Source organism: Dermacentor variabilis, chromosome 1, assembly GCF_050947875.1.
Source record: "Dermacentor variabilis isolate Ectoservices chromosome 1, ASM5094787v1, whole genome shotgun sequence".
Classification (NCBI taxonomy): Eukaryota; Metazoa; Arthropoda; class Arachnida; order Ixodida; family Ixodidae; genus Dermacentor; species Dermacentor variabilis.
Genome location: NC_134568.1, coordinates 121,702,602 through 121,715,982, shown reverse-complemented (window position 1 = coordinate 121,715,982; position 13,381 = coordinate 121,702,602). Strand labels below are relative to the sequence as shown.

Below are 13,381 nucleotides of genomic sequence, written 5' to 3'. Positions count from 1 at the left end.
ATTTACATCTCAGAGACTGAAGTACGTTGATTCGGCGCTGAATCTTCTGTAGCCGTCTCGCCTCCCTCAAATCGTACATGGATTTTGTGCGCCTATACCGTCGTTCGGCACGACGACGGATTGCCTCGGAGCCGCTCCAATTCCGCTTCATACTCGCAAAACTGTGATAAAGGTGTAAAATTAGAGGCAGCGTTTTGAGTAGCAGCTTTAATTATGCCTTCTAGGTTTTATTTATTAATTTATTTAAAGATACCTTACAAGCCCAAATTATGGAGTTTTACGTGCCAAAATCACTTTCTGATTATGAGGCACGCCGTAGTGGGGGACTCCGGAATAATTTCGACCACCTGGGGATCTTTAACTTGCACCTAAATCTAAGTACACGGTTGTTTTCGCATTTCGCCTCCATCGAAATGCGGCCGCCATGGCCGGGATTCATGGCCTCGTGCTCAGAAGCCCAACACCATAGCCACTGAGCAACTATGGCGGGTCCCTTACAGGCCCGTAGAGGCATTGTGTAAGGGGGGAGAGTACACTCAAAGATTCTAACGTACAATAACTAGAATACATATGTGACTACATATATAAAATACTGTACAAGAAATGCATTAACACACAGTAATGTGGTGTTACAATTGTACAATGGAGAAACCGACTGCTTTTGAACGCGAGAAGTCACTGAACAATAAACTTTCACACAGCAAAATGTAATCAATAAAATTACAGAGCGAGCGGGGCGTATTTGCCTATAGAAAAACAGTATTTAACGGATAGTACCGCGTTAATAACAGGAAAGGCAAGAAAAAGTAAGACGTTATTATGTAGAGTTGGAAAAATGCGTTATTAGAAGACGCCTGAAATTTCCTTGGTCTCTCTCATAAGCGTTGGCGTTATGAAGGTCGTCCCAAAGGCGAATGGCTCTTGGAAGAGCGGAGTAGGTAAATCAATTAGTCTTCCCGTATATGCGCATGAAATTGAACCGATTGTACAACTGTTCTGACCTGTAATGAGGAGTTTCAAGAGGCAGAACTGATGGTGCTGTATTATGGACGTATTTATGAAATAATTATAGCAGGGTTACATCACGACGATCATGCAAGGGCTGTAGTGAGAGGTTGAGTTTAATTTGTATTATGCTATTGTTACAGTCATAACAACGTGAAATAAAACACGCAGCCCTTTCCTGAATAGATTCGAGTTTTTCGATCAAGTATTTCTGATGGGGAGACCAGACGGATGCGGCGTATTCAAGCTGAGGTCGAACAAATGTTAGATAAGCTAGTTTACGAATGTATTTAGTAGAATTATGCAACTTGCGTCTTATATACCCTAATGATCTCGAAGCATTGGCGCATATGTATGCAACGTGCGTTGAACCCGAAAAAGTCGAATTTAGGTTAACATCAAGATATTTATATTGAGTATCATGCAAAATAGTGATGTTATTTATATGATAAAGAAACGTGGAATTAGTATGCTTGCGGCTAAAAGTAATAATTTTGCATTTAGAAACGTTAAGCTTCATTAGCCAAGTCTTACAGAGAAATAAGTTCTAGATCTCTTTGGAGGAATGTATGATATCGGCACACTTGATGGGCCGATAAAGAATGCAGTCGTCCGCAAAAATGCGCACGTGTGAGGAAATGTTAGAGAACCTTCTTCGTTTTCCTGACACCGCAAACAGGCTTAGATAAGGGGGCACTTGAATTGAGGCGTTATCGTTGACTTTGCAAATTTTGTTAAAACACTGTCACTACGACCACATTGAACGTGTTGAAGCGAGCATGACACGTAATCCAAAATATTTTGGGAGCCACGTGTGCTCTCACTCGTTTAAAAAGTGGGCTGAAGATTTATGTCTTGTTGGAGAAAATGGCGACGTTGTCTGGAACACTGCTGATGCCTTTGCAGAACATTTATATTCTGTGTTTGGTGCAAAAGGTGCTTCTACTTCAAGTAACCTTCCTTCTCACTATGGTACGGTGTGTATGCTATCAGTCAATGTCAGTCAATGAAGACCTTCTTTTTAAGTGTATCATCATCAGCCTGGTTACGCCCACTGCAGGGCAAAGGCCTCTCCCATACTTCTCCAACTACCCCGGTCACGTACTAATTGTGGCCATGTTGTCCCTGCAAACTTCTTAATCTCATCCGCCCACCTAACTTTCTGCCGTCCCCTGCTACGCTTCCCTTCCCTTTCTTCTGACGCTGATGTTATCCCTCCCGCACTGCTTAAGGTGTAGGGAAGCATACTTGTGCCTGTTTTTTCACAAGCCTCTTCAACAATTCCCTAAAGTCTAGCACCTTTCCTAGCGCTTGGAAGATATATATATATATATATATATATATATATCCTGCGCGATAAGTGAAACGTGTTTGAATCTGTATTGCATTTCCTTTTTTTCTGTCAGTGCTAAGAACATTTTGATAGATGAACAGCATGACTTTGCATCAGGGCGCTTGACAACAACCAACATGGTCACATTTATGGCCCATGCTTCCAGCGTGGCACATAATATAGGGGTCAATTAGACGTTCTTTTCTTTGACCCAAAATAAAGCATTTTATGTAGTTTGCCGTGAGCGTTCTGTTACAGAGCTCACACCGATGGACATACATTCTTCTATCACTTCCCTGGTATCTAATTACCTGAGCAATAGATCGTGCTTCGTGGACATCAATGGACAAAGCTCTGTTAGTTATGGGGTCAAAAGCGGAGTTCCTCAAGGATTCGTTCTTGGCCCTCTTCTGCTCCGACTGTTCATAAATGATATGTCGTCAGCCATTAAACACCCTTCATTCCTTCTATATGCAGGCAACTTAAAGCTATTTAAGACTGTCAACAGTGTTCACAACTGAATTGACCTCCAAAAAAACATTTTTTCACTCTTAAACTGGTGCGGAGACAAAAAGCTATTCTTAAATGCTTCAAAAACTATGATATTAAATTATACGCGGAAAACACACCATGTGCAGTTTTCATACACCTTCAGGGATGCTCCATTGCCCAGTGTCGATGAAACGGAAGATCTTGGTATGTACTTCGAAAAAGCACTAATCTTCTTTTAACATGATAAATATGCGAAACAACGTGCTCTTCGCGCTTTTGGAATTGTATGTGCCACGACTTCCACTACCCTGTTGCCTTTCTGAAATTATATTCCACAGTGCGCCTTCGACTACTAGAGTAGGCTTCTGTAGTCTCTGGTAGAACGTGCAAATATAAGTCTGACCTCATTGAGTGCGTCAAAAATAAATCGAAATCTATTTTCAAGCACTGCTTTTACCATTCTGGCGACTAATGTCCAACCCTCTCAAATATACTGTAGCAAGGTAGATATTTGGGCGAATTGGTAAAGTTCCATGGTGAAGTAGGGGTGCGCAAATGACATAGGCAAAGCCGAAGAAATATACCTCAAATCACACTTCGAAAACCAAGACGTTTTAAATCAGACCTTCTGTTCTTTTGTAAGGTTATTCATGGCATTACATATTGTGTAAAGCTTCTTGATCATGTACAATTTTCCGTGCCGCAAAAGTATACCACGCAGCGTTCCGCGTTTTCTGCGCGCCCTTGTTGCATTATAGACTATGGATCGACTATGAACCTATGGCTCGACTGCAAAATACATGTACCAAGTATACTGCCTGTAATGACAGACTTAAAAGTTTATTTCTTGTGTTTTGTATATATGCCGATAATCATGTATGATTATCTCTACGTTACCTCCGTCTCCTCCTATTCTGTTTACCTATTTATTTCCCCATCTCACATTGTCTTGCCTACCACATTTGTCTTCTCTGTGCAATTTTTTTCCGCGTATTACTTTTTACGTGCACCAGTACGAAGGCTCCGTAGGTGTTTCTATGCACATTAATAAACATTTGATTGGTTGGTTGGTTAATTGATTGATTGATTGATTGATTGATTGGTTGGGTGAAAAGAAGTAGCCGTCACCGATATAGGTGAGTGAATCTCGCCCTTGCATTTTTATTATAAAGTTGACTTTAACATGGGCTGGCCGAAGATCCGAATACGAATCGAATACTGCCCGCTAATTGTATTCGTATTAGAACAATAACTATTCGGTATTTAAAAAAAACTGCTTAAATATATCGCAACAACGGAATGGTAATGTTATAGTCTGTGCCTGCTAAACAATGTATCGCAAATTAGCAGAAGTGAGTGAACAACAATGTTTTCGAACCAATGCAGAAACAAAAGAGGTAATGCAAGCTTTGTTTTCGGTTTTTCAACGTGAGCCTACATGACAATTCGTGATTTTTGCTTGTAGTTTGTCATTCAGTGTGCCCGTCTGGTCATTGCAATGGGCCGTTTCACAACTGTCAACAGTGTGCAAATTTTTCAGCCGCTTTTTTTCCCCAGAGCTTCCTAGCTTCTTCAGCAACCTGTCATTTAGTGTTTTTTGGAAAGCTAGCCATGCAGCAGCCACTCTTTCTTGGTTATCTTGTTTGCAAGCAAGCTCTAAACTTGCGGAGAGGCTATTCGTGCGTTTTTTACATGGCAATTAGTGATCTCGTGCTTAAAACTGTTCCTTTGTCCCTGATAGTAAGCTTTCTCTTTTACACTACGTCAGTGCAGGCTCAATATAACTAAATATAGCGAAATAAGTGTTACTGCTGTAACAATATGCGTCTGCTGTTTGACTTTTCGATATTTGAAACGTTGGTATTCGCCCACCTCTAAATTTAACGTACTGATTTCATTGCCATGTTTGTCGAACTTATTGGTTGGCGCTTATTGGCATCTGTTATCTTGAGTTGCCCGTTTGGATCCGGTGACGCGTACGAGAGTGGAATAACCCTTGCCATTCTCGATAATATCCAGCTGCAACGGCCGCAGATTGAATCATAGACAGTCGGCCCTGAATGAGCACTAGCGTCCTTCGCAATAATATTGTGATAGAAGATAAAGCCGGATAACAGTAGAAATAAATAAACTAATTGGGAGACTCGTTCAATGTGATAAGTATAAAATACAACAAAACCAGAGGCGACCGTCCGTGATGGTCTGGGAATACCATATATTGTAAATGAAGCAAGTACAATATGCGTGGTGTTGAAATGAACCTAGAAACAATAAGCGTTCGCCCTGTCAACTGTAGGCAAACACGACAAGTGATAACACTCCACGGAGAAGCGCACACATAGCACTATATGAAGCGTGCAAATTCGGCCCCGTCGCTTTTCAACGGCGTAGTCGGACCTAACGTCCCGAAAGTGGGCTATCGAAGCGACGCTTTCAATAGCGAATATATGTTTCGCCTTTTTTCGCTCGGTCAGACCGTTCGTACAAACGGCTAGTGAGCTCACAGGTTTACATATAGGCGTCGCGAGACGGTGCGTTAGTTTTCGGCCGCAAGCAGTATGGCAGCCAGAAACGTCTACACGGTGTGCGGGTTCTGCCCAGAGCTGGACTGGAAACCAACGGCTTTCGTGGGACCCATCCCGCCCTGCAAGGTGTGCGCCTGGTGCAGAGTGGTTCCCATGAGCGGCTGGCTACTTCCATGCGGCGAGCTGGTGTGTCCGCCCTGTCGCGAGAAGAGCGGAAGCTGTCCTGTGCATGGAACCAAGTTTGCGGAAGACGAGCTCGTAATGACGACGTTCTTGCAACGGCACATGATGCAGCGAAAGGTAAGTGCACAGAATCACCTTTAAACTGGAGTTTTTCCCCCACTTTGTCGCTGAAATTTGGGCTGCCTGATCAACGACAAAAGTTACGTTGACCCTTTAAGTCATTGAAGGTCAACCTTGACTTTAAATGGCTGAAAGGCCAAGCTTGGCGCTTTGAAGGCCACGAAGTGGCATTTATGAAGAAACAGCTTTAGCGGCTGTATAAGGCACCAGTACGGGATTCTAACGGTGAAAAAAAATTACAATTGCGCGCCTGAGGTTGGAAATTGTGGACCATGGTAACGGCAGAAAAACAAATTCCTAGAGCACTGTGCATCTATTTGAGATTTTCTGACAGCACTTCGATGTTCGCGCTCTTCAGTGAACGTTGCTCGTAGCTCTTCCATCATCATCATCAGCCTAGTTACGCCCACTGCAGGGCAAAGGCCTCTGCCATACTTCTCCAACTACCCCGGTCATGTACTAATTGTGGCCATGTTGTCCCTGCAAACGTCTTAATGTCATCCGCCCACCTAACTTTCTGCCGCCCCCTGCTGGGGGCGGCAGAATCCAGTCCGTAACCCTTAGTGACCATCGGTTATCTTCCCTCCTCATTACATGTCCGGCCCATGCCCATTTCTTTTTCTTGATTTCAACTAAGATGTCGTTTACCCGCGTTTGTTGCCTCACCCAATCTGCTCTTTTCTTATCCCTTAACGTTACACCCATCATTCTTCTTTCCATAGCTCGTTGCGTCGTCCTCAATTTCAGCAGAACCCTTTTCGTAAGCCTCCAGGTTTCTGCCCCATATGTGAGTACTGGTAACACACAGCTGTTATACACTTTCCTTTTGAGGGATAGTGGCAACCTGCTGTTCATGATTTGAGAATGCCTGCCAAACGCACCCCAGCCCATTCTTATTCTTCTGGTTATTTCAGTCTCATGATCCGGATCCGTGGTCACTACCTGCCCTAAGTAGATGTATTCCCTTACCACTTCCAGTGCTTCGCTACCTATTGTAAACTGCTGTTCTCTTCCGAGACTGTTAAACAATACTTTAGTTTTCTGCAGATTAATTTTCAGACCCACCCTTCTGCTTTGCCTCTCCAGGACAGTGAGCATGCATTGCAATTGGTCTCCTGAGTTACTAAGCAAGGCAATATCATCAGCGAATCGCAAGTTGCTAAGGTATTCTCCATCAACTTTTATCCCCAATTCTTCCCACTCCAGGCCTCTGAATACCTCCTGTAAACATGCTGTGAATAGCATTGGAGATATCGTATCTCCCTGTCTGACGCCTTTCTTTATAGGGATTTTGTTGCTTTCTTTGTGGAGGACTACGGTGGCTGTGGAGCCGCTATAGATATCTTCCAGTATCTTTACATATGGCTCATCTACACCCTGATTCCGTAATGCCTCCATGACTGCTGAGGTTTCGACTGAATCAAACGCTTTCTCGTAATCAATGAAAGCTATATATAAGGGTTGGTTATATTCTGCACATTTCTCTATCACTTGATTGATAGTGTGAATATGGTCTATTGTTGAGTAGCCTTTACGGAATCCTGCCTGGTCCTTTGGTTGACAGTAGTCTAAGGTGTTCCTGATTCTATTTGCGATTACCTTAGTAAATACTTTGTAGGCAACGGACAGTAAGCTGATCGGTCTATAATTTTTCAAGTCTTTGGCGTCCCCTTTCTTATGGATTAGGATTATGTTAGCGTTCTTCCAAGACTCCGGTACGCTCGAGGTTATGAGGCATTGCGTATACAGGGTGGCCAGTTTCTCTAGAACAATCTGACCACCATCCTTGAACAAATCTGCTGTTACCTGATCCTCCCCAGCTGCCTTCCCCCTTTGCATAGCTCCTAAGGCTTTCTTTACTTCTTCTGGCGTTACCTGTGGGATTTCGAATTCCTCTAGGCTATTCTCTCTTCCACTATCGTCGTGGGTGACACTGGTACTGTATAAATCTCTATAGAACTCCTCAGCCACTTGAACTATCTCATCCATATTAGTAACGATATTGCCGGCTTTGTCTCTTAACGCACACATCTGATTCTTGCCTATTCCTAGTTTCTTCTTCACTGTTTTTAGGCTTCCTCCGTTCCTGAGAGCCTGTTCAATTCTATCCATATTATAGTTCCTGATGTCCGCTGTCTTACGTTTGTTGATTAACTTAGAAAGTTCTGCCAGTTCTATTCTAGCTGTAGGGTTAGAGGCTTTCATACATTGGCGTTTCTTGATCAGATCTTTCGTCTCCTGCGATAGCTTACTGGTTTCCTGCCTAACGGCGTTACCACCGACTTCTATTGCGCACTCCTTAATGATGCCCATGAGATAGTCGTTCGTTGCTTCAACACTAAGGTCCTCTTCCTGAGTTAAAGCCGAATACCTGTTCTGTAGCTTGATCCGGAATTCCTCTAGTTTCCCTCTTACCGCTAACTCATTGATTGGCTTCATGTGTACCAGTTTCTTCCGTTCCCTCCTCAAGTCTAGGCTAATTCGAGTTCTTACCATCCTATGGTCACTGCAGCGTACCTTGCCGAGCACGTCTACATCTTGTATGATGCCAGGGTTCGCGCCGAGCATGAAGTCGATTTCATTTCTAGTCTCACCATTCGGGCTCCTCCACGTCCACTTTCGACTAACCCGCTTGCGGAAAAAGGTGTTCATTATCCGCATATTATTCTGTTCTGCAAACTCTACTAATAATTCTCCTCTGCTATTCCTAGAGCCTATGCCATATTCCCCCACTGACTTGTCTCCAGCCTGCTTCTTGCCTACCCTGGCATTGAAGTCGCCCATCAGTATAGTGTATTTTGTTTTGACTTTACCCATCGCCGATTCTACGTCTTCATAAAAGCTTTCGACTTCCTGGTCATCATGACTGCATGTAGGGGCATAGACTTGTACCACCTTCAATTTGTACCTCTTATTAAGTTTCACAACAAGACCAGCCACCCTCTCGTTAATGCTATAGAATTCCTGTATGTTACGAGCTATTTCCTTATTAATCAGGAATCCGACTCCTAGTTCTCGTCTCTCCGCTAAGCCCCGGTAACACAGTACATGCCCGCTTTTTAGCACTGTATATGCTTCTTTTGTCCTCCTAACCTCACTGAGCCCTATTATATCCCATTTACTACCCTCTAATTCCTCCAATAACACTGCTAGACTCGCCTCACTAGATAGCGTTCTAACGTTAAACGTTGCCAGGTTCAGATTCTAATGGCGGCCTGTCCGGAGCCAGGTATTCTTAGCACCCTCTGTAGCGTCACAGATCTGACCGCCGCCGTGGTCAGTTGCTTCGCGGCTGCTGGGGACTGAGGGCCGGGGTTTGATTGTTGTATTCATATAGGAGGTTGTGGCCAAGTACTGCACCAGGGTGGCCAATCCTGCTCTGGTGAGAGAGTGCGTTACCGGTTCTGGTCACCGGGATCAGGCCGCACTCCAGGCCTGTTTGTGCAATTTTCTCAACACACGGTTTTTTTTTGTATTTTCCGTGGAGAATTGCGCGGCACCGGGATTTGAATCACGGTCCTCTTGCACTGGAGACGGATACTCTACCGTCCCCGCAGGAGTTAAATTAAAAATTGAATTATGGGGTTATGCGTGACAAAACCACTTTCTGATTATGCACGCCGTAGTGGAGGACTCCGAAAATTTCGACCACCTGGGGTTCTTTAACGTGCACCTAATTCTAAGTACACGGGTGTTTTCGCATTTCGCCCCCATCGAAATGCGGCCGCCGTGGCCGGGGTCCGATCCCGCGACCTCGTGCTCAGCAGTCTAACACCATAACCATTGAGCAACCACGGCGGGTCCCGCAGGAGTTGTACGCCTAATTTAACCTACAGTGGTGTCCTATTTGATCAGTCAAGGTGGACCAATCTGAGCTCGGTTATACCGCATGGATGGCACTCGGCTAGAGAACCTGGTATTTATGACCTGCACATGTGTGGCCACACATAATTGAGAATATATAATTTTTTTTTAGGAGGGTTTCCGTACAGTGATAAAATGAAGGGAAAAGACATTAAAAAGAAAGAAAAAAAAGGGGGAAAAAAAGGAACATAACATGTGATTTGAACTCGTGATCCTTCAATGTTGCCCGGAAAGGTAGCTCAGTCGGTTGGTTCGTCAAGCCAAACCGTTGCTTTCAAGCGCCATAGCTCCTGCTCCGAGCCTCATACTTATGTGGAAAGGGACTGATGATGTCCGCGACGGTCGATCTGAGTGGTTGGAAGGCATAATTTCTTGGAAAAATGGCCGCCAGAGCAGCAGCGTGAATTCGAGCGGCTTTAGAGACTAGGAAAACTGCCTTAAAATATTTAGACTTGAGGGGAAGCTTCGTTAACAAACTATAACACGGCAATCAGCACTCGAATACTACGAGAGAAATATTGAGACGTGGAAAATTCCCTTGAAATAAATCTGGTTTGCGAGACAAATGCTTGTATGTATTGAATCTCTTAAAAGATGAGGGGGGGGGAAATATGCGCTCACCGAGAGGGCATCGTCAGCACGAGACCACCACCAGGCACCTTACTGAGATGTGGAGAGCTTCGCGGCCGGAACGAAGCCTCCCCTCTCCGCCGGCCAAGAATGGAAAACGCGCTTTCCGATCGCTCAAGGTTGCGCTGACATTGTATAGTTCTAGCGTCTAGGAAAAAGCTTAAACAGGTGCGAGGGTGGCACGCATAGCGTGGGAAGCTAGCCGCCGGAATAGCTATCTCAAGTACTGCTGCTGGCGAGGGCGAAATACCTTCGTGTAATTATAATAACCCTAATAGGACTTCTTTCAAAAAAAAGAAAAGGAAACGGCTCAGAAGGCTATACTACGAGAGCTATGACTGATACTTTTCTATATATATATGTATTCATCTCATCTATGGGATCGCATACGCGCCCTGTTGCCTTGTCTCTGCGTGTAGTAGTTAAGAGAGCCAGTTTAAGGGCGGAGAAGAAGGAAGGAGAGGAAAGCAATATTGCAGCGCCGTGGTTTTAAAGCGCAACCGTGGTAGGGAAACGGAAGGCGATATAAGCATGCGTGTCCATGGTACGCACACGACAAACTGCCTTACAATATTTAGACTTGAGGGGAAGCTTCGTTAACAAACTATAACACGGCAATCAGCACTCGAATATAATTATAACCCTAATAATAATTGTAAATATTCATCTCATCTATAGGATCTAAAGCGCGCGCTGTTTCTTTGTCTCTGCGTGTAGTAGTTAAGAGAGACAGTTTAAGGGCGGAGAAGAGGGAAGGAAAGGAAAGTGGCTGAAGCAAACTTGCAGCGCCGTGGTTTTAAAGCGCAACCGTGGTAGTGAAACGGAAGGCGATATAAGCGTGCGTGGCCATGATACGTACACGACAAACTGCCTTAAAATATTTAGACTTGAGGGGAAGCTTCGTTAACAAACTATAACACGGCAATCAGCACTCGAATACTACGAGAGAAATTATTGAGACGTGGAAAATTCCCTTGAAATAAATCTGGTTTGCGAGATAAATGCTCTTCCAGGCTGCAACAAAAAAGATCAGTTTTGGCCCCCGGCGACATTGTATTTAGTAAATATTAGTATTTAGGAAAAGTGACTATTTCATTCGAGGACTGAATGGAATAGGACAATATTGTGTTCCTTTAGTAGAAGGAAGGGTTCAAGTTGCACAACGAAAGAAATAAACTGGCACAAATTTGACATGCATTTCTGTGGAAAAAAAAAGAAAGAAGAGAGAAAAAAAAAGACGGCGGGTCTTGCCGTCGAGGCAGTCGTGTCTTTCTATAAACGTCTTCCTTTTTGTATGCGTGTTCTGGCAAAAAAAGAAAAGCATCAAGCTTCCTCAGTTGCCTGATAACAGTCGGCACTAATGTTACTATTTGTGGTAAGCGAAATGTTCAATTCAATACGTGGATCAGTTTTAAGTGTTTTACGCGACGACTGTTATTGCTATATTTAGCTGTACATCTGTAATACCACCGTTTTCATTGGACCTGTTTGCACATTTTCTTTGTTATACTTTTCTTATTACGTTTATTTCGGTGCCTTCAAGTGAGTCGTTTCTGATCCCGGCTTTTGCACACGTTCTGCCTTTCTTTCCCTTTTATTATTTACGATACGACTTAGGCACCTTGGCTTGCAATCTCCCTTTTTTGTTTTGACATTTCTTGTGCAATTACCTTGCACGACTACCTACGGTGCTCATTCCCGTGCGCCTGCATTGCATCATATCAGATATATGCGATACATGACTTGGCACGATAATAACTAAGCACGTGTCCGCGGGCCCCCTGTCATACCTGTTTAGCTTATGAAGGGAGATATTTTCGTAAGCCACGCATTCCTGACTAAAGCCAGACCCCAGCCACAACGTCAAAATAAATGACGTTGGCTTTATAGCCTGTTGGCTTTACATACAGGTTCTCCCACATAACATGAGCCAAAGTTTTAAAAATGAAAGGCACTCCGGACGCGAGTTGCACCGAACGCGTAATGTTGGTACTGGCCTAGAGGTACTCAGGCTATTTTTTATTTTCCCCTTAACAAACGGATTAGTTATGTTTAATGAATTAACTTTTTAAGTATTGGCTGCAGACTCCAAGTGTGATACGCAAATATGTAGGGCACCTTGAGAAACCTCTCAATAAATTGTTTACAACACGGTATATCTCACCTGGTCCTTTTTTCCGTGTCCCAATGAAAGCCCGCGAAATATGAAAAAAAAATACCACGTGACGGAGCACTTGCGCACTGTTACTGTGCTGCTCTCAATCGTGCGATGGATAAACAAGGTCGGCTGCAGCGAGACTGGCCCGCGACAGGGCGTTATGCCTGGTGTAGGTATTAGGGGCATGCGGCTCTTAGCGCACGACGGTGCAAATGCGTGCTGCTGACCGAGCGTTGCCGACTTTGTTCATCCATCGCACGCTTGAGAGCAGCACAATAACAGTGCGCAAGCGCCCCGTCACGTGGTATTTTTTCATATTTCGCGGGGCTTTTGAACGCGGAAATAAGAATCACGTGAGATATATCGTGTTGGCAACAATTTATTGAGAAGTTTCTCAAGGCGCTCTACAGCTTAGCGGATCACACTTGGGGTCTACAGCCAATAGTTAAAAAGTTGATTCATCAAACATAACTAATCCGTTAGTTAAGGGGAAAATAAAAAAAAATAGCCTGAGTAACTCTAGGCCAGTGCCAACATTATGCATTCGATTCAACTCGCGTCCGGAGTGCCTTTCAATTTTGAAACTTTGGCTCAAGTTACGTGGGACAACCTGTATATTGTTACGCTGCGCGGCGGAGCCATGGCAGACCGCTCTGCCTCTTCGACGACATCCGTGTGAACGTGTACCCCGGCGTGAGTCTCCAGCTTCCGATAGCAGTCTTCCTCCATCTCCGAACGGCTATCGCCGCTCGCCATCGCCTTACCGTCTCTCACTTTCACCACCATCCCAGCTGGGAAACTAGCTAGTGCGACCGATGGATGTAAGGTCGTGGGAGGGTCACGTAGTTCTCCGCCTGTCGCCATCCTCAAAAACAAAGTGTGTGTTCGTGTTGATGCTTTAAATAGTGATGCCTTAGTGGATACCGGTGCTGCAGTTTCAGTAATTAGTGTTTTGTTTAAAAGTCGCCTTGGACACAAAGTTATGTTCGTGTGGGACCAAAAGAGTACTTTTCGGGGAGTTGAGGGCGAACCCCGGCGGCCCGTTGGTGTTTGCTCTGCTATAATGGGTGC

General features: G+C 44.3%; 1 protein-coding gene across 1 annotated transcript in view; it reads left to right on the top strand.

Annotated features, from left to right (window-relative positions):
* LOC142582850 (uncharacterized) overlaps positions 1 to 13,381 on the top strand; it is a 35,394-nt gene that overhangs the window by 14,663 nt on the left and 7,350 nt on the right. The window contains exon 2 of the mRNA XM_075692967.1: positions 5,432 to 5,655. Coding sequence (XP_075549082.1) covers positions 5,432 to 5,655 — 224 coding nt within the window. The remainder of the gene's footprint in view (positions 1 to 5,431; positions 5,656 to 13,381) is intronic.